This window comes from Scophthalmus maximus, chromosome 19, assembly GCF_022379125.1.
Source record: "Scophthalmus maximus strain ysfricsl-2021 chromosome 19, ASM2237912v1, whole genome shotgun sequence".
Classification (NCBI taxonomy): domain Eukaryota; kingdom Metazoa; phylum Chordata; class Actinopteri; order Pleuronectiformes; family Scophthalmidae; genus Scophthalmus; species Scophthalmus maximus.
In genome coordinates this window covers 5,995,063-6,023,018 of record NC_061533.1, presented here as the reverse complement: position 1 = coordinate 6,023,018, position 27,956 = coordinate 5,995,063, and the positions used below count along the sequence as shown (strand labels likewise).

Genomic DNA, 27,956 nt, shown 5'->3' with positions numbered 1-27,956 from the left:
CAAGGGGGGGGGTCCCCCTGATCCAAGTCCTCAGATTTCTTCGTTTCACACGACCTGGGAAAAGCCTGCCTTATAAGCCCCAACAAAATGAAGTGATACAAGAATAAAGCTGTTACACTATAAATGAATGATAAGATCTTGCGTTCAAGGTCGGTCAAGCTGAACTGTTCGTCCCCTGACAGTCACGGCACACATGTTTAGAGTGGTAGGATAGCTCTGCATATATATATATATATGTGTGTGTGTGTACAAAAATAACTTTGCTGTGAGTTCAGAGGAGTCAGCTGACTTCTGACTCCTAGCAATAGCTTGGTCTTGGAAGAAAAATGCAGGTACCATCAATACATGTACTGCATAGGCGAGGGAGATGACATCTTTAACTGATGACGGCCGGTTTTGCTCTTTAATTTTTATCATTACCATTGTTGTTGTATAGCTATATATTAGTCATTTATGTGAAAGTCAATAAAATGTATTGTTTGCAATTGCATCTTTGGTGGAAGACGATCTATTTGCAAGTCCAGGATCATAATCCTTTTTCTTAATCTGGCTTGAACAAATTCTTCTTGCATTGTGAGCTGGAATGATTGGCCATTTTGTTGGTGAGGTACATATTTATATATATATATATATATATATATATATATATATATATATATATATATATATAGACATTTCCTCTATTCCTATTTTTAGAAGGGGGATATTTACTTAGCCTGGTTTCCCTTTTTAGCAATGCTGCGTGAGTGACTTGACGCAGTCTGGCATTCATTTTTTGCAGAATTGCTCAGAACAAGCGACGACTGTCTGCCCGTAGCCGCCGAGAGGTTTCAGTGGAGCAGCAGAGGTCGGGGGGGAAGGACGCACACTTATCCTCCTCTGGCGTAGATTATTTTTTTTAAAGATTCTGCAAACAGGAATCTTTTTGTGACCATTAGTCAGATGCCTACTTCATTATTCATGTGTGTTTTCACAATCCAGACTCCGACGTTGTGTCGTCAATTTGCTTTCATCAAAACACATGCTCGCACATTTGGAAAAAGCTCATGTTAAGAGCACTGCAAATAAACAGCTTATGTAACCTTGACGGAACATTACCTTCTTTGTGAACCGTTACTGTTATTTTATTGCGAGTGGAATTGAATAGATTGTAATTTGGGTTATAATGGCATAACCCAACTCCCTGACTTGTCTCAAGTAGGAGTGGAAATTAGTCCAAACATGACTATTTATTCGACTTGATTTGATTTTTTTTTTATAAGAACTCTTATACCTGATCTAAAGGGTAATGCCACAAATGTCACAGAAGTTCAGTTTACTTTACTTTCGTGGTTATTTCCTCCTAACCTGTAAAAATGGTTGACTCACATTTTCTGTGGCTCTGGAAGCGTTTTGTCAAGTTAGAAAGTCCTTTCCTCAGATCGTATTTTGAAATAAAAGCAATAAATGGTCAAACCTAACCGACCTTCCTCCTGAATGTAACATGGAATTCAAATGCAGGCTGCTACAATTAAGAGTGTAATTAAAAATGTGTCAGTAAAAGACAAAAGCTGCTCCAAATACAGCCGAAAAATAATAAAAAAAATATTTCCCATACTAATTAAAATACCTGAATAATATGAAGATGTCTGTCATATAAATCATAAACAAGATCATTTTTGGGGGGATCAAAACATTTCTGTGGCTCTAAAAATGGAGTGGGCAGCGTGCCACGAGTGAAAGAGTGTAACTTGAAACACAACATTTTATGACGACATTGACGAGGAAACTGTATTCCGCTGATAACCAATCCACTTAACAGGGTCAGTGTCTGCTGCCAAAAGCAATCTGGTGGAAAGCCATAGTGCAGTGTCAGCGGCGACGGGGCCTGTCAATCAAAAAAACACAACACACACACGGTTGCTACCCACTAGTCGCAAGAGTTTATTCTTTTAAATATACATAGACTTTCCCCCCCGCCCCCGCCCCCCCCATATTAAATTACCCCGCCCTCCCCACTCATCCCTCCCTCCCTCCTCCCTTTTTCCTCCCGCACCCTCGATCCTCTGCTTTCTCCGGCGCCACCCTTCGCGGAGAAAACTCGTCCGACTGAAAGAAAACAACACTTTTTTCTACTTTGTGCAGTATATTGCTTATTAAGACATTTGCGAAAAAACATAAATTAATAATACTACAGCTCGTTTTCTGCTCCGACGTCAGAATGTTTCCGAACAGAATTTAAAATTAAAAGAAAAAAAAGAAAAGAAAAAGAAAAAACAGCACAGTGTCCCTCAGTCTGGCTACATAACATGAACTGGATTCCCCTGTTTGTCGTGACATATACTACGGCCCTCTTGCTTCACAGTGGTCTGTACCGTGGTGAATGAAATGGCGAGAAGAGAAATCGGACGTCCTGAGTTTGGTCGAATCGTGTCGGCATGGTGTTTATATCGTGTGTTCCAATTAAGATGGCCGATTGTAATTCACTCCGCGCTCACACTAGCGTTTGTGTCTCTGCTGTGTGTGTGTGTGTGTGTGTGTTTGTGTATTCACCCCTCGATCAGGGATGTGCTTTCATTGTTTGTGGCTCTCTGTCAAACTCTACTGGCTGCGACAAAAGTATTGGTCCAATGAGGTGGTCGGAGCTGCAGGCAGAGTGAAGGACAGTGTGATACGGCACTAGAGGAAAATCCAGGTGTTAAAAGTCACAAGGCATGCACGTTAACAGTGAACTCAGAGAGACGCTTGTCATCTGCGACGCACGTAGTATGTGCCGTGATCATCGGATTTGGTGTGTGCGTGTGTGCGTGTGTGCATTTCTTTCTTTGTTCAAATGAAGGTGGTGGAAAAAGTCCTACTTTTGATTGCATGCACACTTGACCGCTCTGTACAAATGTTTCTAATGTTTTTCAGTATTTTCCGTGAACGGAACATACCAGGTTTGGCTGAGTGACATTTTATGTCTTGATCTGAATGCTCATGTGCAGAATGAATGCATCAAAAAGGGGGACTTTCCCAATGACCAACACTGTATGATGTATGCGCGCATGTGTCTTGTGAGCGTGTGACACGTCCCGTCCAGGCCTTTAAAAAGTTTTTTTTGTGTCCATCATCATTCTAGCAGTCTGTCCGTTTCTCTCCCTCCTCTTCGGGGAGCACGGGAGGGGGCTGTGAGGACCGGGGGGGGGGGGGGGGGGGGGGGGGGGGGGGGGGTCAAGCTAGGGTCACACGCGGGGGGAGTACTTAGGGTTTCTTGGCACCTCGGTGAAAGATTTCAGCTCATAAGAGATCCCCGAGTCCACCTCGATGGATTTGCGGGAGAATAGCAGCCGGATATCGTTGTGCAAGTAGATCTTCCCAGATTTGGAGCTCTGGAATCTGAGAGAGGGGCACAGTTGACAGCAGCGTTAGCAAGACACTTCACGATAACTGTTAAAGGAGCTGAAACAAAAGCTGTTAATCACTATTTTTGGGACATATTGGAAAAATGCATATCGGCGTCCGTGCCAAGAGTAAGAGGACAAAATCAATATCAGTCATATCCATCCATTTCATATTGGGCCACAGCACAGTTACATTAGCTTTAATAAAAAAACATTATGGCCGCTAGCTAGCTGATCTTCCCTGTTTTCAGTCTTTATGCTAAGCTAAACTAGCCTGCTAGCGGCCGGAGCTTCATGTTTACGGTACAAATATGTAAAGTATGGTATCAATCATCTCGTTTGACTTTTGGCAACAAAGCAAAAAGGCATATTTGCCAAAATGTTTACCCACTGATAACCCTAACCCTGAAAACAAACTCCCTAAGTATGAAAATTGTTTCCGAGCACTGATTGAATGTCTCATAAATATAAAAGGCATTAAAAATATCAGAATATAAATCCAGAATACAGATTTTTGTATCGCTTCAATCTCCAAGTCAAGTCTTATAAGAAGCTCTGGCTATAAAAAGGAACACAGACGGACGAAGCCTCGGCCGTACCTGAGATGCATCAGGTAGCAGAGGGTTTTCTTCCTGTCTAGAGCTCCGCCCCCCGGAGGCCCCTCGCCTTTCCCCTCGGCCTCCTCCTCCTCCACGGGCACCAGGAAGATGCGATGGCGCAGGAAGGTCATGTGATTGACGGGCATGTCGTCGAAGTTGTAGGTCGCCAGGAACATCTTCACCACAGTTTTGTTGGGATTAAATAAGGTCTGGGGAGACAAATCGGGCCAAAGTCAGCATTTTCTAAAGGTTTTTTAATTTTTTTTTAGGTTTTAATTAAAGTGTTGCACAGGTTGTTTTATCCACATAGTTTCAGTCTTGCAATGACAAGTACCCGACCCTTACAATTTGAAGATCACAATCTGTCATCATAACTTTAAGTGTAGTAGTAGTACTGATGAGATAGATTTGATATATTTACAAAGAAGAAGATAAAAGTCAAACTCACCACTTGAATGGTCCCTGCTTTGGGTACGCTGTATCCTTTCTTTCCGAGAGGCTCGAGGGACATTACCCCCTGTGAGGGGCGAGAGACAAGAGACATGGCGCTGACATAACATCCTCGGGTCTGACGGCAGAAACACAATAGTAAGTTTAATTTGGGTTTTGGTTCTGCTGATACGACACATTTGTCGCCTATGCAGGTGAGAACCAATTCATCATCATAACTCTAAACACACAAAACCCACAACCAAGTGCATTGACTCTTAAACAACTATTAACAACTATTCTATTGCCATATGATGTTAAATGCAATTTACAGTTCAAAGAACTGAATCACAAGAGGCCCGACAATCACCACTTTGATACACAACAATTCAAAGTCAACACACGAGACACAAAGCAAAGAAAGTGAAAACAGCTGGTTTCCAAATGGAACGAGTGCAACAGCAGACAGTTCTTCCTGTAAAGTGGGACTAAAGTTATTAATGCTGGTCTTACTGAGTATGTGCTGATCATATTTCATGTGACTACATGTTGGATGAACTCGTAGAGAAATCAGTGCTGATGTACAGATGTGGGAAAAGGCTTTAGGATATACACAGGAAAGGGAAAAACATACCGCATATTTCTTTTTTTAACATCTGGTTCTGAAGGAGCAAGCCAACATCAGCTCTGCTGCAGCCAACCGCGCAGTTGTTTTTGTTTTTGGTCGTTGTTCTGATCTCTAATTTGGCTTTGTTTTTCTTTTCAAGGGGTGTATTACTGTCACCCTCGCAAACAAACCTGCTGCGTGCAATAAACAGCGCTTGGTTTATTGTTTTATGCCTGACTTAGCATGCACACACACACACACACAGACATTAGGGAACAGATATGGAGGAGTGGACGTGCACGCAAGACTGACCAGGAAGGGCGAGGGAGCGCTCTGCTCTGAGATGTCGTAGTACGTAACCTGCACCGGCAGGGTAACGTGCTGTGGGCAATAGGAGCCGCTGGCCCCGATCTCCGCCGTGAAGCCTTCGATCTGGCCAGACGGGGAGAATCGTCCCTTCAGAATGGACTCCTGCAATACACACGACACAGAGGACACATGGTCATGAAAAGGAGCCTTTTCTTTAAGAGCGCATGGTTTATTAGCGACAGACTGCTGCTGCACTGCACCATATCCTCAGAAACCCTATCAAATCTTTTTTTGACTTGTTAACTCAGTAATACTGGCATCAAACTTATTGTCTATACTTCATTTAAGTCTTTATAATCCATAGTGAGGCTCTGCAGCAAATAGACAGAGGTCGGATTTCAGCACTGGAAAGATCGACAATAATTGTGTTTTTTCTAGATTATATTCAGATATACTGGGCATAGTAAAAAGAGTAGCAAAGGATTAACAATGTCATGCAATAAATTTTAAAAAAATAATAGAGACAAAAAGGTTAAAATTCCATCTTCCTTTAAGTCGTGTTGAAAAAGGTAAAATATAGACAATTATCGAAAATTGTTCCTTAAAAAATGTGTTTCCAAAGCACACTGGCATCCTGGCATCATAACATGGACGCTGGCGTTTATCTTTGACCTGCAGCGAACCCGTGTCTCCGGAGGTTGCTATATCCAATAGTTTAAAAAGTTTTTACCTCAAAGTTGCCGAGTAGCGATCTGCTGATGGAGGATGAGGGCCAGTTGGAACGCGTGGAGCGCCCGGTGTCGGTGTGTCTGCCGCTGCGCAGCTGGCGACTGAATACCACCACAAAAAAAAAAACACGCACACAAAACAGACCGGTGGTTAGTGGTTGAGATTACACTAATTTTGTTTTAACCAACATGTCGCATGCCTGTGAGTGTGTCTGAGTTTTCAAGTCCAGACACAAAACCCTCTCATTTTTAGAATACAACCTCCACTAACTCCCACCTCCTTTCCCTGTGTTTACTGTGCCGCAGTCGATCTTACTGACTCATCCATCCACATACAATGTGAATATTATGATATAACACATTTGTTCTGCATTTTACATTCCATTCCATTCATTTTGCTGCAGCTTTTGTCCAAAGCGGCTTACAAACTTCGATTTTTGACTCACATCAGAGGTGGGCAGGTAGCGTTGAGGCCACACTGGATTTTAGCCAGGCCCTTACTGGGAATCAAACCCCGACCTTCTGTACCACAGTAAGCCGAGTAACCCCGCTTAGCTGGTATAGCTTAGTGGGTTGTTTCATCCCGATTGTTACTAGCAATTTTCAAATGAAGAAATATCTGTCTCTTTAACGGTCCATTTCATTTAGCCAACCACCAATGGTGTCAATGGAATGGCGTCTTTTTTAATCTTACGATGAATTTACGACCAAATGTTTTAACCTAATAAAGTAGTTTTTTTTAGAAGTCAGACATCTGGACATTAAGTTATCAGAGAAACAAGCTGAGCAATGTTAACGCTAGTTTGGCTCAAATTGTCTAAAACTGACATCAACTGTCAAAAATATGATGGATGACTCACCTTTTCAGGCGCAGTCCACTTTTAATTCGTCTCCCTGATCTTGTGCAGTCTGTGGAAGTCTAGACAAAGAGTGCAAAAACAAAATAATATATGAATAATAACGATTTGTTAATGTCAATCGATATTCAGATTTCTCACTCAGTCTTGCACAAACATCTGTATGGGAAATTGTCAGTACAGAAAACGAAGACACTCCAGCAACAGGTAAATGGCCGTGTTGGTGTTCCGGTGTATGTCAGGTTACTTACTGAGCTTTCACCACTGGACTTTGGGTCATGATGCGCACTAACTTTCCCCATTTCCAGGCTGCTGTTCACTCCGATGGTCACCCAACTGTCAGATGACTCATCACTAGGCAACCCTAAGCTACCTGCTAGCCATATGGTCTTCGTCAGCTGGTAGCCTCATCACACTCGATCAAACCACATACATTTTTGAATAATAATAATCCCCACTTACCTGGTCTCTTAAATATCTTTATCTAACCTATATTAACCTATCAGCTGTGACCATTTCACCTTTTAGCATTAGCTTTTTTCTATTTTAAGTCTTAGATCTATCTGTTTCTCCCTGTGCCTCCCTCACACAAACACTTAACACCTCCTGTCATAATGATGCCACAGCTGTATGAGGCCTAACAAGTGAACTAGTGAACCCTATTGTGACCATTACCACACTCCCCATCGCACGAGCCCACGCACTCAAAGCTCTTTCTGGCCTCCCAGTGTTCAAAAAAGGGCCAATTCACTTCACTTCCAGAACCATTTTTTTAACCAGAATGTATATGCGTGTGTGTGTGCGTGTGTGTGTGTGTGTTCGTATGTGTGTGTACACACACACTCATGTAGGGGAACAATCAACTCTTCCTCAATGGGCTTTATTCTGGAGCTACTCAGCCTGTTCCAGCGTAGTGTGAAAATGAGCCGGCCATTACTTCATTCTTTCACTTTTACTTCTCCCCTCAGACTTCTCTTTATTTTACGCCGTTCACAGATTTCTACCATCGACGGCTGATTTTGGACGGCCACTCCTCGATCTGTAGTCACATTTTTTGACGCCTCCGCATTGTAGGGGCCTTGATGTTTTTGGGGGGTCTATTTGCATTTAAATGAGCACATGCTGTTTTGTTTTTAATGTATGCAGCAATTAAATCACCTAGAGCCTCTTTCTAGCTATTGTTAATTGGAGAAATAAATTAGAAAAATGATTTCCTCATCCCCTTCCTTCAAGTGCTCTAAGATACGGAAAATACTTGGATATTTAACTTGACACCATGGGTGTCCTGTTATTACAGTCACGCAGTACAACAGCTAATGTTAGCCATTACCTAGCACAGTGGTTGGAACTACAGGCTGATGCAGTCGTTGTGGCAAATTTTCCAAGACAGATGTATGGTGTGTTTTCTGTGTTTGTACAAGAGTGTGCTCACCTTAGAGCGATCCCATGCAGAGGGCAGCAGGTGGTTCCAGTAAGGGGCAGCTTTGGCATCAGTGCTGCGACACGAGGCAGGGCCGAGTCCCGGAGCCAGCAGTGACAGCCTGCTTCTCTTGGATGTGGAGGGTCCCTCGTCTTCTGAACATGACTCCCCTGTGTCGCTTGGGGACAGCAGCCTCTTTTTGGCCGGCCAGTGGCCTCCGGAGGAGAGACGGTGGCCATTGCTGCTGGGTGTTTTCTCCCAGGAGGCCAGGCCATTGGAGGAGGACGCGGCCGCCTGGGTGGCACTTCGCTCGGGTGGGGAGGATTCAAGTCCAACTTCCCATTCGGTGGCCTCCCCAGGTTCCTGCAGCTCTGTGTGGTGTGGGGGAGAGAAGGGGCCTGGAGGACTGGTGGGACTAGCAGGGTTGGGAGTTTCGTATGTGGACATTTCATATAGGTGGGGGCTGGGTTGGCCTCCAGATGAGCCATTAGTACAGCTCTCATTTCCAGGGCTACTGAGAGAGTAGGTGGGTGTACGGCCCCCATTAGGAGACTCGGTCCTGGCTGAGCTTCCGAAGGAGTGGCCCTGGTCGGAGAGATGACCATGATGGTCAAAAATTGGGGACGATTTAGGTGAGAGTGGAGCAAATACATCAGGAATGGGCTTATCGTGATTGTGCTGAGTTGGGCGTCGGGAGGGTGTGTGGCTTGGGGAGAGGGGTGGAGACCTGGGTGACAGCCCCCCCTCAGAGTCCCTGTGCTCCATCTGTGTGCAAGAGTATAAAGAACCAGGCCCACCAGGGCCCGTCGCTAATCCCATACCAACACCCTGTGCTGGGGCTGGCCCACACAGCACCCCTCCCTCCAGTGCCTCCGTGTCTGAGGAGTCTCCCAGGTGAGGGCGCTTATGAGTCAACTGGGGCTCCTCTAGCCCCCTTTTCACACCCAGCCGGACAGGCCTCTGTTGGGCATCAGTGTTGGATTCTGTGGAGGTAGAAAATCCCCCCAACTGGGAGAAGATGGAGAGCTGGTAGACCTTTTGGAGCCGCAATTCCTCCTGGCCAAAGTGTCTGGGAGCCCCTGGTCTTACCCCAGGGTCTAGGCCCTGTGTCGGGGCTGTAGGCGGAGGCAGGTCCCCCTCCTGGGCTGGAAGCTCTAATGGAGCCTTTTTGTGGGCTAACTCCACATGAATGTGCCGCATGGTTTCTACGCTGGAGGTCAAGAGTCTTGACTAAGTTTTGAGCAACAGGTCAAGTAGGTTCTCACAAGTGCCAAGAGGCAGAGAAAGAAGTTCCACAGGAAGAGGAAGCCCTATACTTTGTGCTGTGATATTGTCAAACACAGTGAAACAGGAAGCTGAGCCGCACAGCACCTGAAGAGAACATAATACAGCGTTATCAATATTATTATATCATATACTGTATTATAATTTGTATCACAATTATGGAATACTATAGGAATGATGGAAAAAATGAAAAAGCTTGGAAGACTTCAAAATTATTCTTGCCACGAAACTGTGGGGAAATCAAGGTACTTATCCATCTGAATTAATAATAGAACGAAGACAAAGACCTCAATTGATATCTCACCTCTGTGCCTGTCCTTGTCTGATTCTGCCCGTGTGGACAAGCTGCACGTGGCACAACATTTGGAAGTTGTGTCTAAAATGGCCTAATAAAGGAAACCGTCTATCTCCATGGCAGCTGCCACAGACCAAGGGCAACATCCCAAGATAGGTGATGAGGAAACAGGAAGGATGCCAGAGGAAGTAGGAGTGAAGGAGATGGAGCAAGGACCTGCGGAGAAATTATTTGAAAAAAAGGTTTGTGTGTTTTCAGTGACAAAAGAAAATGTACGACCACCACTGAAGACATTCCACTTTGTTTACAAAAGTGACATCTATATTTTTGTTGAAGAAAGACATTTGCTATACACTGGTCTGCGCTGAATGACTTGGATCAAATCATCTGCCTTAGGGATGAAACTAACCAGAGGGGCGGAGTGTCAGTTATTCAGGAGGTTCTTGGGAGGAAATGTTTCTGTCTCCAGAATTTGATGAAACTCTACAGGGGCTCCCTTCTGCGATTGGCGGATTGATAGACACGCCCTCCTTGGTCACCTCAGCCTGGGGTGTGGCATGGCTATGGCATCATGACAGGATAACTCAACCCAGAATCCCTGAACAGACAGAAAGACATAAAAAAACAAAACATTTTTGTTGTTAGACTGATGCTTTACCATTAACAGTTATTAAGACAGAATTATTTCTCTAGAAACACTTCTCTATTCTTTTTCCTACAAAACAAAAGGAGGCGCAGAGAGTTTGATGTTTCTACTGCTAACTCAAGAGAAGTGGGCCATTGCCGACCCACTTGGACCAGAACTTGGGAATGTGGGCTGGGGGTGGGGAGGTTGTCACAGTGAGTAGTCCCCATGGCAACCAGTAGCCCCAAGGATAACGGCTCCTTTGTGCATGGCGACAAAGACGGAGAAAAAGAAGAGTCATGGGCAGAGAGAGAGGGAGAGAGGGAGGTGGGGGGGAGACGGTGGTGCTGGTGCTGGGGACGGAGGGGGACAGACGAAGATGCTCCTCCAAGAAAATATCTTCAAACGCAACAAAAATGGCTGTCCTCCATGAGGTAGGGACAAACACAGAGAAAAAAATCAGCACACCGTGCTGCAGACATGTGTTCTGTAAACCTAACGCAGGTAGACACGAATGTCATTGAAGCACTGAAATCCTCCACATTTCATCCAAACCTTGAAATGTCACACGTGACAGTTGGAGGCGTTGAAAATGGCCAAGAAAGCTCAAATGAATCAGTGAAGAGGAGACAAAACATTTGGTTCCCATTTAGAACCTATACATTACAGAAACTAGTAACTTCACTTTTTTGTATTTCCTCTTGTATTTCCTCGAAAACGGTGATGTCGCAGTATACCGTTACCAACACGCAATTGATGAAAAAGGCCAAACGATTACGAAGAAGCGTGAAGAAAGAGAAAAGCTGGTGAGAAAAAGGAAATGTGCATAATGAGAGTTGTTCATGGGTATTTTCCACCAGATTGAAATATTACATATTGGTAAATATTGAATACCGGCTGTCGAATAAAATCCCTTAAATGACTATAGCCTACAAATGTGTAATGATCAAAGTAATACAGTCCTCCACTTGAACGGGATGGACAGAAGGAGAGAGATCATGACAGAGTGACATTAAAAGGGAAATATAGAGATTGTATGATCCTTAAACTACCCCCTTCAATTTGACTATTTTGCAAATTCCTCCTAGGGTGGAGGACTCTCTGCTGGCAACCAGAACCGTCCCAGTCAAACAGGGATGTCGAGTTCAGTCCGCATAATACACAAGGAGTCACCTCCTCCTGCTTTGCCCCCACGAGGACAGGTGGAGTCTCCTGAGCGAGGGCCCAGGGGGAGGACACGGGGCAGTGGGGGATGGGGAGGAATGGGAGAGGAGTCAGCAGTGAGTATTTATAGTTATTGCCGGTGCCGGTGTCGGAACTCACTGGGAGCACCCAAAGGCTCTCTGGGTCCCACTTGATTTCTGACCTCATTTTGAACTAGCTGAGCAGGAGGCTATGAAAGGCTTCCCAGCCCTCATCAGGCTCGATCCAGCGGCCTGCGAGGGGAGACACCCGTCTTAACCCCAGGAATGGCTTTAGGTTGCCGGGCATGTGAGCCAACTTTTTTCATCCTCCCAACGAGAGTATAAATAAAACAAACCTTATCTTGTCTAAATAAAAAAAAAATGTAAAAAAAAATCATTGCCCTAAACCTCCATCTCACATTTCCTTGACTGAACACTGCTGGCATGAGGACTTGGCAGGCCATGTGAAATCTTGACATCTCATCTTTGGCATCGCTGGAAGTGAACCAACAGGTGATCAATTCAGCGAGGGACGGAGCGAGAGCAGGAACGGTGAGATGACGGACGACAGGAATGACGCAATCAATAATGAAAAATAATCGGAATCCCCCTTCTGATCACTGTATTACAATGAAAGAATTTTAGAAAACATCATAAATAATCTCAAACCTGGGAAAACAGGTGAACCTGACGGCACTGGGTCAGAGGCGGGGCGGGTTGAGACAGGCCCCGCTCCCCACTTCAGTTGTTCAATCTCGTTCTCCGGGTCAGGTTGCCTGCGATCCTGGGATCTTATTTCCATTAGATTGGAGATAAATTGGACCCGAACAATTACAGAGGCATTTCGTGTGAGCGGTGATCTGGGGGAGGTTCTTTTGCAGCATTACCAAATACCCAGATGCTGGCCTTCCTTTTGGAATACAGTGCCCTGAGTAAAGGGCATTGCCTTTTAACCAATTGATTTGCCTTTGATCAATTGCCGATCGACCGTTGAGAAAAGAAAACACGCTGAACAAGAATGACACATTAAAATACCTTTAAAAAAAACAAAAACGAATGACATGAACAGCCAGTAAAGTGTTGTATGAGACAAATGGGACCAAAGGACAAAGTATAAAAAACAAGTGCAGGTTTCCTTGGCACAGTCTTAGGTCTGGATTACAAAAAGAGTAGACTGAATCATGTTTACAAAAAACATTCAAATACAATTGGTTAACAATCAAACCTGGGAAATGATTTTCCAGCCGCCATAAATAGGAGAATGAAACGGGACGGTGAAAGGAGAGCTTCTGTCTATTCATTTATTGCCAAGATGCACAGCAGAAAATATCATTCTAATAATAAGAACATTATGGCGACTGTGTGGGGAACAGTTGTTTCCTGGGGGATCTGGCTACTAAATGTTTTTGTGGAGCAAAACTAAAGTGAGCTAAAACTCAAAGTTCACATGATCCTAAATACACGAGGAATGGCATAAAGAAACACTAGCGCTCGTAGTCACGGTCACGTGTAGGAACACAAGACATTATCTGTTGTGGTCGTGTCCTTCAGGGAGGATATTCATCTGCAGAGGTGTGCTGAAATTTGTGTTCACGAGAATGCATGCACGCCTGTAAAAAGCACCATTGTGTGTCAAAATGACACACGACGACCTTTAGGGTCAAGGAGGACCGCAGTCAGGAAGTCAAAGGCTAACAGCCGTGGGTCAGCTGACTTGCAGCACCATCAAGGAGCTGCAGACACATTTTTTTCATTTCGTCGTCACGAGAGAGGCGGAGTCACGAGCGATGGTTTGACTGCAAACAAAGTGTCCATCTACATGTGGCTGGCAACATGGGCAAAAGAGTACAACTAAAACCCTGCGGACCCTGTAAACACACGCAAACGTAAACACAAACCTTCCAATCGGAGGTTGGCCGACAGCTCTGACCTAGAAAAAAAACAGCTCTGGGTAAAAATGTATGGAGGCGGACAGGGGCAGAGTTCACAGCCAGCATCTATCTATGCTCAGAAACTACCCTGACATTTGGCCTGTATACGTTCAACACCAAAATGACGCACGCACGCACGCACACACACACACACACACTCAAAGCACCATCGCCTACTCTCTGTCAGCATATAGGAACACTTCTTTTTTTTTTTTTTTTACCCAACATTTACAATAACTTTTAACTGCACGCTCTTCCACAATTGCTGTGCTCCACCTTTGGGAATCAGTTCACGGGAGAACAGCTCAAAACCCAGTACACGTGCTGACTGAAACAAAGTGAATCTGAAGTGGATCGGGCGGAAATTTTTCCCCTTTGGTTTTGTTTTTCCTTCCCCCTTATAGGGAGATTAATAACCGTGTAAATCATTTCTAGGTTCCCAGGCTGGACAATTGCTCGTGACTGGGTTATTTACAATGGACAGTTTTGCATGTGCTCTTTTGATTTCTTTGAACTAATTCAGTTTGAAGTGGAAACTTTTACTTTCTTATGTCCACTTTCATTCTCTTTTAATATGAAAATGTTTTTTTAATGGCACAGGCGGCTAAACAATGAATCGGGCAGCATATGGCGACGCTGTAGCTACAACATTGATCAAATGCACAAGTATGAGTTGCCTCTCTGCCCCATAGTGGAGGTTTGATAGCATCAGCATGAGGTTATCAGCTCCCAAAAACGCCTTGACTGTCTCATCAGCTTGTCGTGGAACCCCACCCAGCCAGCCCCAGGCCTGAGGCACACGCGCGCACACACACACACACACACACACACACACACTTATGTGCAAATTCCCCAACACAAAAAGTTTCCAAGTGCTCCTGCGAACAAACAATCACCTGTTGATTAGATTACAGGAGTCAACTAGAGTATTTTGAAATCTGATGTCACTGTGCATGGGTGGAGGAGGACGAGGAGGAGGAGGAGGAGGGGGGGGGGGGGGGGTGTCGAATGACAGCTGATTGTGACTGTGTGTGTGTGTGTGTGTGTGTTTGACTATAAAGACAGAAGACAGGAAGCAGCAAAGTAACAGACGGAAAGTGTACGGAAGGAGAGAGGCCGGGTTTGATTGAAACGGATGAACTTCTGAGCGACACAGTGTTACACAAAACACACACACACACACACACACACACACACACACACACACACACACACACACACACACACACACACACACACACACACACACACACACACACACACACACACACACACACACACACACACACACACACACACACACACACACACACACACACACACACACACGGTGCTCAGTCAGGGCAGACTCAACTAAGCTGGCTCAGTGACATAGTTGCTGAGAATGCTGTTTGACACAGGGTCCCGTTCCGTCCCTCCCTCCCTCTGTCTATGCAGTTTGTCCCTTTCATGTAGCCATTTTAGGAGACGTTGAGTCAGCCGGGGCCCAGCTGACAACGTGACAGCGATCACCAGGAGCAACACTTGACTTGACAGCGACGGAACTTGTGACACTCACCCCCTCATACAGAGTTTTTCGCTGTCTCACTCTTTGTCTCTCTCTTTCCTTCCTCTATTCCGTCTGGTGGCTGGATGGGGCTTCTCTCTCTGTCTCTGTTTCTATTTCCAGCGAGGTCAGGCTGCCTTCTCTCGCTCGCCTGACTCTCTCGCTCGTTGCCCCTCTGTGCTTCCTTCCTCCTGTAGAGGTGGTGTCGAGAAGGACGGAGAAATGTCAACTTGTTCTGCCTCCATCTGCTCGTTTTGGTCAGGACACCCGCCAGCCTGCACTGGCCGTCTCTCTCCCTCTCGCTTGTTTTCTTCCTGTCTACCTCTCTCCACCCTCAGTCACACATACACAAATCAAAACCCCCCCTCCGCAAATCTCACCCCCCGACCCGTCTTGGTCTTCCCCTCGCTCTCCTTTTCTCTCTCTTGAGCTCCCCCCCTCCCGTCCTCTTCTGTTCTCTCATTCGCCCCCCTCCAAAATATCTTGAATACAAAAGCCCCTCCACATGCTAGCGTTCCCCCTTTCCTCTCCTCCCATTCCTTCTCCCCGTCACCCTCTCCTCTATTCCTCTATCTACTCTCAGGGCCCTCCTTCCAGTCCTCTCTCGCTGGCCCACCCTCTCCCTCTCTCTCTCTCTCTCTCTCTCTCTCTGGTGTGTGTGTGTGTGTGTGCGTGTGCGTGTGTGTGTGTGTGTTTTCTTTCTGTCTGTTTCCTCTCAGCTGATAGAGCAAGGTGTGCTTTGCTTTGCTCAGCAGTGAAGGCACACAGGGGAAAGAAAAGGGTGGTTGGGGGGGGGGGGGGGGGGCACCAGCTGATTGGCTACAGAAAAGGGGGGTCAGCTTTGGTGGTGGAGTTCTTGATTGGCCAGGGGGAGGGACTCAAAGGGGGCGTGGAAACCCCAGAGCTGAAACCCCGCCCGCTTGCCCCTGCTCGGCCTGTTCTGCAGAAGAACCGACTTTCCCCAGTGTGTGTGTGTGTGTGTGTGTGTGTGTGTGTGTTAAATGTGTATCATTGACAGCTTCAAGCATGTTTTGTGTACAGTGTTCAAGTGTGTATTCCGTTGCCGTACTGTGCCAGCCCCATGTGCAGTTGTGCGACAGCGTTAAAGAACAGCACCTAGCAAAAAAGGGAGTTAACGCCTTTGGAGGACCAACACGCAAACATCCATGCAGCTCACCTTCCCCCTTCCTTCGCCGTCTTATTCTCTCAGACGCTCGCACGCCATGACACACAATGTACACACACTGTAACGCCCACATCCGTCACCGAGCCCAGAAGCAGAGAGGGCTTTATCTGCTGCTGGAGCACAGACAGAGAATGAGGTGCATGCGAAAGAGTTTATCAGCTGAGCACCGGGAGCAGCCCTCGTCCATGTGTGTGCTGTATATCTCGCCGTCTGTGAGCTAATAAGGAACAGCGTGTTGACTAGGCGAGGAACTATTTTTTGAACAAAGTGTTGTGGTCAAAGTACCCACACACAACACATACACACACAACACACACACACACACACACACACACACACACACACACACACACACACACACACACACACACACACACACACACACACACACACACACACACACACACACACACACACACACACACACACACACACACACACACACACACACACAGTGCAAGGAAGTGCATCACAAGCTTGTGTCCTCACACACACAAGCACACACTGTATGCGGAAAGGCCTTCTTGTTACTGACACACCTAACCTACCCAGTTATGCTTTATCCTTGCAGGGTTGACAAACCTATTGACAGCTCTCTGTCTGTCTGTCTCTGTATTTCTTTTTCAGTCACTGTCTGTCTGTTTCTCCCCCTAAACCCTCATCTATGTTTATCTCTTGCTCAGTTTCCACCTGCGACGGCCAATTTCTGTTTCCAAAACAGGATGAAAAACTTACTGCTGAGCTTCTCTACTATCGCCGTCATGCAGAGGGAGTTTCTTGTTTCACCCACGCAAGGGTCCAGATAAAAGATAATAGTGTTAAGATTGTACAGTTGTCGGAGCTCGAGCTCAATGTGCGATTTGGGGTTATTTGAATAAAGATCACTTTAATAGTTATGTCATGATTTAACCTTTTAAAATTAGGTCGCGAACAAAAGATCACCAAAGGCATTTGGGCAGCTTGCTTTGTTCACAGGACAAATGAATTATCTGCAACATCGTCCAGGTTTTTCACCAGATTGTGATATCTACCTTGCTGCACGTTTACATCCATTCTGAATGGCATTTAAAATAAAATACAGACAGACAGGAGAATATTAAAGTTATCCACAGCCACTAGGGCAAATGCTGTAAATATTGGCCTTATTGCTCAAATAAATATGTTGTCTGTAAAATGTTGCAGGATATTGAAATTAAGTTCATTTTAATATTGTAAATTTAAATAGCGTGTTGGAACCAACAACACCACACCCCCAGAATATAACATTCATTATCGAATAGGACAAATATACTGCGATTTGAGAGGGAATGCTTAATTTAAATTGGTCGAAAATCGACTGAGATGATGAATCTTTCATCAAAATACTTGCGAAATTAACTGATAAAATCAGCTCAATGCTTCGGCTCCACATGCGTGTCCTTGTAGAGCTGTGTGGGAGGATGTCAGACTTGTTTTTCTTGAGTGTGTGTGTGTGTGTGTGTGTGTGTGTGTGTGTGTGTGTGTGTGAACATTAAAACGTGAGCAGTGGAGGTTTGAAAAACAAGATGCTTCTTTATAGCTACGTACCTCCAAATATAGAGATGTGGGGATAGAGGACGGTGGTGGTGGTGGTGGTGGTGTTTGGGGGAATGTGGAATGCGTTTTAAGACAGCAAGACAGACAGAGGAGGACGAACTCTCCGTGGAAGACTCAAATACTGAGATCAGATGAGATTTCTATTGTCAAAGCAGAGCCCCTGCATTTGATTGCAAAGCTTGAAAAGAACATCAACACATATTCACACACACCTGCTCCTTTAAGAGCCCATGTTGGCTTCCATATTTGGGTGGTGGTGGGGGGGTGTCTTCTCAATTAAGCCCATCCTCCATTCAAGGGCACTCTGAGTGCAACTGAGGATAAAGAAGCATTGAAAACACACACACACACACACACACACACACACACACACACACACACACACACACACACACACACACACACACACACACACACACACACACACACACACACACACACACACACACACACACACACACACACACACACACACACATTCCATCAAACACATGCATTGATGCAAATGCAATCCTGACCACAATAGGGTTGGATTTTCCTTTTGAGGCCTTTAAAGTGACTGGGAGTTGTTGTTTTTTAATGGGGTGGGGTGGGGTGGGGGGTTATCCACCAGCTCTTAACAGTCACAGCCTTGAAAAAACTGAACAACTTCCGTTTGACTCCACCACCCCAGAACCTCCCTTGGGAAAATCGGTTAGTCACAGTTTTCAATGAACAGTTTTCATAATCGAAAACAAGGTCCAATTCACCCTCCTTCCTTCGGGGAGGGAGAAAACAATAGGAGGAGAGGGGAGAAGGGAAGGGGTGGAGGAAGGGTGGGAAAGGAAAGTGTGTGTGTGTGTGTGTGTGTGTGTGTGTGTGTGTGTGTGTGTGTGTGTGTGTGTGTGTGTGTGTGTGTGTGTGTGTCCGTCCGGGGGGGGGCGGTCTGTGCAATATCCAGCGTTTTTAAAGAGCCGTGGATCCCTGCGTGTGTCCGCTGGCATGCGAGTGTGTCAGTAGTGAGCACACACGTGCACATGGAGATGCATTTGTCTCAGGCAACGGTGTGTCGGCCTGCTGGTTCACGTCCATTTGAAAAATGGTGATGCAATGTGTTTTGACTTCACTGCAACGTTCAAGTGAATAAGTATGTGTAATCTAACGGGAGAAATATTGCAGCAAGGCTCTTGAACATTAAATTGTAATATGACACCCTGACTCCTGTCAGTAGTTTACTTTACTGACGGTAAAGTTTCAAGTGCAAATTTAAAACTGCCTTTTCACTTATACAGCACATGCTTTTGGTCTTAATTTATTTTTGCTTGGGTCATTATTGTCACCGCATTGTTATAACTTTAACCGCTTTCTATTTTCATCATGTCAGCGCCTTATTTCTCAGCAGACCAGTGTCCTGTGTGGCCTGCATGCAAGAGTGGATTTTACAGTAGCGCTACTGTAAATGACATGTTTACCTACCAGTTTAACAGCTACACGCAATACCACAAGAACTTTACCCTCATCAGATGTAGCTTGTTTCCCCTCCCGGAGTGGTTTCCATTATATTTACATTTCTACAGCAGAGTAACAATCGGGTGAGATGAGCTGCGTCGGGCAGGGGCACGTTTGACCAGCTGCCTGTTGATAAATAAGCCCTCAAAGCTGAGAAGAGACAAAGGGCCCGTTTAAGTTAAATCATTTCACTTTACTGCTCAGGGAAGAGCTGCGTGTGCACTTGAAATAGCTTGAAATACTGCATCTATAAAAACTAGGGTTAAACATAAGATTCAGGGTTCGGTTTAAATTGGGCAGATGCAGCAAATAAACATCCCTGAATACCGGCTTTATTTGTTGGTCCACTTTAACACACAGGGGCATCCAAATAAAGCATCCCCTGGAATAAGTTGTGTTTGTTGTTCCATTACTTGACACTGACGTCTCTCCAAGAAAAGTTTAATCCAGGGCAACTGGACTTGGTTGTAGATACTTGCAGTTCTTGGCCAGCCATGAGCTGGATGACCGAGAAGCTTCGTCGATTGTACGTGCCTCCGTGCACTTCTGCCGACATTTAAAAAAACATTCATTCATTTATGTCAATGTGAGCTGACCAGATTATGAAAGTGTGGAAGTGTTCCTTTTGTGTATCCTGCAATCTCTGATTACATTTCCTCACAGAGGTACTTAACATTTGATGTAATCCACTTGAATCCGGTCTCCTATGCGACTGCTATTTCCCAAATGTTGATTTACACCTCTCGTATTTTTTTAATAGGCGGATCAAAAATCCTTTGGGGGACGAAACAGCCCACAGATAACTCTCTTTTGCTGTGTGAAAACTGGATTGAAAGGGAAGAGGAGGCAGAATAGAAATCAAGAAGTGTCTCATATGTGCAATGGGAAACAAAAACAAGGAGACAAGAGTGCAATGGGAGGAGATGCAGAGATGGGGAGGAGTGTGGCACCCGGGGTCTTGGTGACAGGCCGGGCCAGCTCAGAGGATGGAATGTTCCAGAGAAATATGTTGCCTATTCATGGAGGACAGGAAATAAAGCTTGCGCACTCGCTCTCCACCTCTCCTCCCTTTTATTGCCTCTCAGTCCTCACGTCTTCACCCTGAATTCAGCTGCCTGTCTTTTCACATGTCTCTCTCTCTCTCTCTCTCTCTCTCTCCCACTGTATCACTTCGCCCCCTCCTCTCTCCTCCTGGCCTTTGAGTATTCCTTGTGCATCTTCCTTCAGTTTGAAATCATTTCCTTTCATGCTTGGGGAACTCGCACAGCGTGGTGTTGCACCACTCACACTGTTACCGGGTGAAAGTAGTCTAGCCTGCCATCTGGCCAGTGAAAGGGAAAGAGAAAAAAGAAAGAAATTGCCCTTTATTTGTTATGTAGCTCACTAATACGTGATCAGGGCATACTCTCTCTATGCAACCAGCCAACCTGGCTACAGCCAAAGTGGATGGTAGAGAAGATTACAGTAGTCGTATATATACCGACATTGGTTTGCGTGGAAAATGGGACAAATCACAACTTGACAATGACCTTATAGATTACTATTAAAGACCAGTGACGTTTGCTCAAGGACGCTTTTATAAACACACTGCGAGAGAATGGCTCATCCCCTCTGGTTTAGGGGACGTTACAAGGTGAAGGGTGGAGCGAGAGGTCTGTCTGGGGTTAATCCCGAGATCAGTCCAACACAAACACAAACACACACACACACACACACACAAACACACAAATGCACGTGCTTGCTGACGTTAAGCAGCAGTTAATAATGAGAAGCTTTGGTACCACGAGAGTTGCTGTTTGTTTGCCTCTAAGGCTCGGTCCACATGTACACTTGTATTTATTTTTATTTGAAAAACACAGCTTTTCCTATGTGTTTAGTCCATTTCCAACATCTGTATCAGATCCCTAGGCATTCCAGCCCACGATTCATTCACTCACAACCGCAAATGTCAACAACTAGGGTGCTAGAGGAAAGGTTTGGGGCATCACCAAGTCTTTTAGATAAATAATCTGGGATCTACAGGTGTCCAGACAAAAATTCGTACCGATCCCTCAAGTAGACTTGGAGATATTTCACAGTGAAAATGTTTACTCAGTGATTCGAACTAGATAAAAACGACTCACGGCTCATTATATTCCTATCTTCTTTGTAATTTGTCATCCACCCAGTTGCTTAAATATGTCCGTCTGGAGCAAAGTGGTGGATCACCGGCCTTCCGACAGACTAAAACTGCTTCCAGACCTCCACTTGCGGAGGGGCTGTGTGCGAGACTGCAAATGTCAATGGTTCTCCGGACATTTTACGGAACTTTTCCTGGCGACACCCTAAAAGATTTTGAGGAACTGTTCTCCCTGTTGAGAGCGCATCGGACCCTCACAATGTCCCGCTGCGTCTCAACTGACCCTTCAACACTGCCATCCCTGCAGGAGTCTTCGGTTTAGGAAAGGTTTACATTCACTTTTAATTACCTACTTCTGATTTCTACAGTCGGTTTAAATGAGACAATGAGTTCCTTTGACTCAAAAACATTGCCCAGGCGAAGGCAGTTTCCTTGGCTCCGATGGTGTAATAACGACCAGGCGCACACCCAAACATTCGTACACTTCAGCATAATAATGAACCACAACCACGAGTATATACAAGTAAAGACGCAGATGTGCCCTGACGACAACACAAAAGGCATCAGGGCTCCGTTTCTTTCTGTGTGATTAGCACTCGCTTCGCTTACGCTTTGAGTGTGGGAAACAAACACACGACACACAACACACACACACACACACACACACACACGTGCACAATCGCAGCCCTGTATTAAGGCGTTTTCTGTAGACCACAGCTTTAAAGCTCTCTGGGAGGACAAGAGACGTGCTTAAGCTTTCAGGCCTGCAGGAAACACACCATTGTGTGTGTTCTTTTAATATCAGGAAAAACATGACTGGGCAACTGACTGTTCCAACTGAACCCTGGGAGTATTTCCCTTCCAAAATTTCAGTTCAGGTATACACTCACACTGCAAACATCGCTGCCAAAAAGCTCCTTAGCCCTTTTGGATCATTACCTGAAAGTCGTTTTTCAGTGCTTTTCATTCATACAAACAAATCCAGTATGTAAAACAATATTATAAATGAATTTCCAAGAGAGGGTGCCGCACCTTTCCAAAGGGGGGAACCACTCGTTCATTCTTGGAAAAAAAATCAATTTAAGTGACAAATGATGAGTGCAACGTCCCGGTCCTGTCGTACGTAGTCAGCCTCCGCGAGATGGAAAGGTGGGAATAATAAAAGCGTGCAGCCCAGGGAGATGGAAGGGCTCTGACGCCAGCTGAGGGGAAACGAGACGAATGACAATACAGCGGAGAGTAATGGACAGAGGAGACCAGTCAAGGTCGAGAGGGAGAGGGGCAGAGGGCGGACAGGTCTTAGCTTGATAAGCTCTGCGTTGACCTATATAATGCACAGGGATACATCTGCTTTGCAGCGTCCACACATTGATTCTGGGGGATGTGTGGAAGTTTAGACCAACGGCCTAAATAGCTCACAGGCTAAATACATAGATTTTATATATATAAAATATGCATGTAAAGGCCTCAAAATATTACTACCACAATAAACATATTGCACATCAACAACTACACATGGTAAACTCATTTTGTCTAGAGTAGTTGGCGTGAATGAAACCAAAAGAACAGAGAGTATCAATGCAAAATTCGAGATGCAAAACAATAGTGCACGAGTGAGTTGTGGTGAATTGTCTCTCGGCCCGATCTTCCCACTGTAACAATCTTGTTTTTTGAAAGACATTCAATATAAAACTATAATTAGAATTCACCTTGCCAGCCAATGTGCTATTTACTAATTGCTAGCAAAGTAGCCGTACAGAAGTCCCATTTGCTTCGGACGGTGAAATGTCAAACCCTGCTGATTTATTCAGCAGGTGGTACTGTCGCCTTGCCATCCTCCTCTCTCTCTTTCTTTCTTTCTCTCTGGACTTCGGTTGTCAGTGGTGTTTGAATAAAGAAGAGCAGGCTGCTACTTTATAGATGGAGCCAATAGAAAAAGATTGAAGAACTCAACAGGAGAGAAACTTACAGATCATCTCCGGGGCTGATGCGGATTTTTTTTTAATAATGACACGTGGGTGTGGATAAAGGACGTGAAAGAAGCAGTGGTCGTTCTTTGAGATTTTCTAAAATCCTCAGATACCTAAAATAGTACAGCATATAAGCCATTAGCCAATTCTTAATATTTCCATCCAGCAGGTATTTTACTAGTGCACTGATCCTCAATGGGCTGATTTATTTCATTCTGAATAAATACTTCATGAGTTTGTGGCGCTCTCCTCCCATATTCATCCACAAGGTCAAGCAGAAGGAATATATTAATTCCATTCTGGGCTCTGGCTGAAGTAAGCTGCTCAAACATGGTTGTCCACAGGTGAAATCACCCTTGAATGTTTGATCCACTTAAACTGGACTTTATAGGACACTGAAATCCATAAAATTAAAATACTGCTTGGCTGTCTAATTGTCAATAAGTTTTGACCCTCCACCAAATTTGAAACCGCCCCCAGATGCTTACTTTACACCATGCATCCTTAAATTCATTAGCTTTCCCTTCCATGCCCTATAAATAGGTTAAACTATTAACCACGGCCAGTCAATGCTCAAAACACATGGACACCGAGGGTCTGTAATAGGAGCGACTAGTTCCCCCTATTGACAGACTGTTAAGTGGACTAACTGACCTTTAATGATAAGCCTGAAGCAGGGTTTAGTTTAGGGTGTGGGTCTGTGTGGGTCTGTGTGGGTCTGTGTGTGTGTGTGTGTGTGTGTGTGTGTGTGTGTGTGTACAAGGGTGCGTAAAGACCAGAGGTAACGGAGTGAGGGACTAAGGGTGAAAGGTAGACCAGATAAGGCTGCACAAGTGCTATTTTAGACGCTCAGGAATAAGCTGTTATCAGGTCGCATGAAAACACGATTTAAAACATGCACTGTCGAGCAAACACACACATAATGTGATTTGTGTAATGTCTTTATCGCCTTAAAACAGACCACTGCAAAAGTTCACAACCGGAGAGAGTCTGTCTTTACAATGGAAGCTTTCTCTTTTACATCTGTTAGGAGTGCGAGGACATTTGGTTATCATTAAAGGCGGAAATGACGTCCACACACTCAGAGTTAAAAGTTGCCCTTTGACCCGTCCTCTTGTTACTTTTACGCTTCATCTCGACCTGCCTCTACGCGCCGCCCTTGGGCCGAATGAGGTATCTTCTGGTAAAATGGCAGCATTGCTCTCACTCTCACGCCTTTAATCCTTGAGATTAATGTTTTAATCCTTTAAAAAAATGCTAAATTTTCACCCACACTGGGCTTCGACAGAAAATTAATGAGAGAATATAGAAGATGCCTTACGGTGCAGCACGTAAGGCATCATGTGAAATGGAGGCTTGCACTGACACAACTATCAAATAAAAAGAGAAGCTCTTGGGAAAGTTAGGGTTCTTCTGTATTTTTTTATAAGACTGTTCCTGTCAGATGGCTTAAGGTTACAGGTCACAGTGACATGCAAAACTACATCTGTGGACAGCTTCCCTTCTCTCAACCTTACATTTAACCCTTGATGGCTCTTTATTCAAGGGAGGTAATTTGGCACACACACACACACACACACACACACACACACACACACACACGAGGGAGATCAATATAGCCCCAGAGCATTGTTGAGTACTGGATCTAACCCATATAATCATCTGTAATCTCTGACATCAAATCCTGCAGAGACACATTGGAAGGCTGACAACAAGCCCTCATCAGCTCAAAGCGTTTAATAGACACCATTCAATTTCCACACACACATACTCACACACAAACACACACACACACACACACACATTGTGCCAGGTACAGACGAAACCATGAACCACAACCACTCAACCAGAAAGCCATAAGAGTTACCGAAAAAGGTAAAAAAAAAAAAATCCAATTTCGGTCAAACCAAGGCATGAATGATGTCCTTTTAACTTGGATCCCTCAATGTCACACATTGTCAGCTGAGCTACACATGAATAAAATTGTACCCTGCAGCTGATCTGCAGGCAAGAAGAGCACAACTGCAGGGCCAGTGATCGACTGGGGCTGTAACGCCGTTAGTCTAATCCATTCAGACAGAATCAGGAAAGACTTGGATTTTTTATTACAAGTCTCAAGTAAGCATCATATTGACCATAATGTACTCACCTAAACAGCCTAACAAGGCACCGGTGGTTTTGTATGGGAAAGCACATCACGCTTAACCTAATGTACTTGGCTGGTAAACTTAGAGGCGTAGAGTATATCTCCCTGAAGTTGAATATATTAATAAGCATACATTTTGATGTAAGCAAGCAAATCAGTCATCAATGGGGATTTCTGGGATTATTTTCCTTCCATGCTACTGTAAAAAAACCAAAAACATCCCACACTCCTGCTCCTTGTTGAGTTCATGACCCCTTATACCTCCCTGTCCTTTTCTTTTGTTATGAGAGGCTTTGTCTCAAACGGACCACCGCCGCCGCGTTTAAAGAACTCCAGTCTAAAGTGCGATTGTGCACATGGGACAAGCCCAGGCCCAGGACTGCTGCACAACATGCACCTCGCCTTCGGGGTTGGTTAGAGCAAGGATCCTGCATGACGTCACACTCAGCTGAGGACAAAGCCCACTGGTTTCTCACAGACAGAGCGGTGGGTGGGTGGGTGGTGGGGGCTGTCAGACCAAAGCAAGGACAAGAAAAAGAGAGACAAAAATGTAGACTTGCAGGTGAATTTGCTGCAGCAGTGTGTAGACATATGTGTGCTGAAATCTGCTATTTACATATACATGATGTGACAGGTGGTGGATTCCCATGTGCACGTGTGTTGCATGGGTGATGTAGAGTGTGTGTTCGTGTGTGTGTGTGTGTGTGTGTGTGTGACTGCACACACGTGTGCCTTAATGTGTATGTCGATGGCCATCATGCCCTGCTCGTCAGGACAATGGGAGGAAGACGTGCATTGCAGCTGAGCATAATTACAATGTAATACACTGTAATCACTGACTCTACTCTTAAAACTGCATGGGTTTTCTATATATATATATATATATATACTGTAACAAGGGGTTTAGTGCAAACACCAATGCTCCCCCTCACCGCATGATGCAATGCAACTCCCAAGTGCAATCCAAGGGGAACAATGCACCCAGTGCTATCCTCTCCCCTGTACGGCTTTTGCAGTGATCACCATCACTCCACCCGCTGAGCTACAGTCATAATCTCCCAGACATATACAAGTGCTGATTGATCCCTCCTCCTCCTCATCCTCCTCCTTGCACAGCCCCATATATGCACAATCCCATGAGGGCCCAGATTGTGCAGTGCAGTGCAATGCAGTTATGATAAAATGAAATATGTACACATGCATTTTGACAAGAGAGAAACACAAAGCGATGACTGTATGCACGGATTTCTTTCCTCTGATTTTGCTCCTGATCATCACCACCACACACACAGTACAGTGCAATGCTCGCACATAAAGGAAGGAGTGAGGACAGCAGACAAAGCAGGGGAACGCCCCCCTTGCACCCTGCAAGATACTGGCAGGACATCAGCTGGCTCAGACTGGATTCCAGTCATTCTTTTGCTCAGGTTGACAAAAGGGAGACAATATTTTTTTTTTTTTAAATGGAACACTGTGATGATCTGCGAGTTCAAACATTCACCTGAAACATTTAGATGAATCACTACATTGACCTTAACCCTTGTGCGTTTTCCATACGTGTATGTCTCTTTAAAGTTAGCTCTATGGCTACCTAGCGTAGCCACAGCTGAAAGACCCTTTAAAAGCCAACGACTCACCTCACGTGAAGAAAACGGTTAACTCCGGAGGGGATGGGGGGGGGGGGACACACGGTCTTGAGCTGACGCGTCCCTGTCGTCCTGGTGTTCGTTTGGCCTTTTCTTCTTTTTGTTATCTCTCTGCCGCGTTGTCAAATTCCAGGTAGCTCAGCAGAAAAATCGACTTCGAAGTCAAAAAAAAAAAGCCGTCCGCCGCCGTAGGAGTGTGGAGATGGGTCAAACTATCGGACAGTTCCAGACTCGTCTTGCCACATAGCTTTCTTGCCTCTGCTGTCTACGTCCCTTCCTCTCTGTGCCTGTATTTTTTTCTCTTGTGTGTGTGTGTGTGTGTTAGCAGCTGTTTTCGTTGTTTCAGCCTGCGCCTCAAATTCCTCCTCTGTCCCTTTAAGCGACAACGTTTCCGGGGTTTGCCAAGTGCATACATACACACACAGGGGGGCGGGGCTTCACGGCCAGCTGAGCGCCTGTCATTTAAGCGATTGGTTAGCCTCCTTTCCGTATGGCCAATCGGCGCTCGGGGGACGAGGGCCGTCTTTAAAACATGCAGATTTATTCAAACTTTCCCCGCTCCGCGATTGGACCACGGATTAACTCGGGGAACGCCCAGTACACGTGCTTTTTCTCCCCTCCCATTTTCCAGTGTTAATGTGGGCTGTTGT

At 45.2% G+C, this 27,956-nt stretch overlaps 1 protein-coding gene across 4 annotated transcripts; it reads right to left on the bottom strand.

Annotated features, from left to right (window-relative positions):
* Positions 1–2,001: 2,001 nt before the first annotated feature.
* LOC118314066 (protein FAM214B) lies at positions 2,002–27,703 on the bottom strand. 4 transcript variants are annotated; one of them, XM_047329216.1, is made up of 11 exons: positions 27,298–27,703; positions 15,189–15,367; positions 10,300–10,488; positions 9,900–10,106; positions 8,324–9,682; positions 6,895–6,953; positions 6,037–6,136; positions 5,310–5,468; positions 4,410–4,478; positions 3,962–4,170; positions 2,002–3,357 (listed from the first exon to the last, which is right to left on the bottom strand). In XM_047329216.1, exons 5-11 carry the CDS (start codon positions 9,509–9,511, stop codon positions 3,204–3,206), a joined length of 1,938 nt encoding a protein of 645 aa, XP_047185172.1. In that variant the 5' UTR covers positions 9,512–9,682; positions 9,900–10,106; positions 10,300–10,488; positions 15,189–15,367; positions 27,298–27,703; the 3' UTR covers positions 2,002–3,203. The 4 variants fall into 4 exon arrangements, with proteins under 4 accessions (XP_047185172.1, XP_035496061.1, XP_035496060.1 ...); XM_035640168.2 differs by lacking the exon at positions 15,189–15,367; XM_035640167.2 differs by lacking the exon at positions 27,298–27,703 and having other exon boundaries at positions 15,189–15,531.
* Positions 27,704–27,956: the final 253 nt, after the last annotated feature.

Bases quoted from the DNA above. Each gene is read 5' to 3' on its own strand.
- LOC118314066 (XM_047329216.1), bottom strand. From the start codon at position 9,511: ATGCGGCACATTCATGTGGAGTTAGCCCACAAAAAGGCTCCATTAGAG. The intron at 6,954-8,323 runs GTGAGCACACTC...CTCTTTGTCTAG, and splicing joins CTGCATGGGATCGCTCTAAG to ACTTCCACAGACTGCACAAG. The intron at 4,171-4,409 runs GTGAGTTTGACT...TTGTCTCCCCAG, and splicing joins AAGCAGGGACCATTCAAGTG to ACCTTATTTAATCCCAACAA.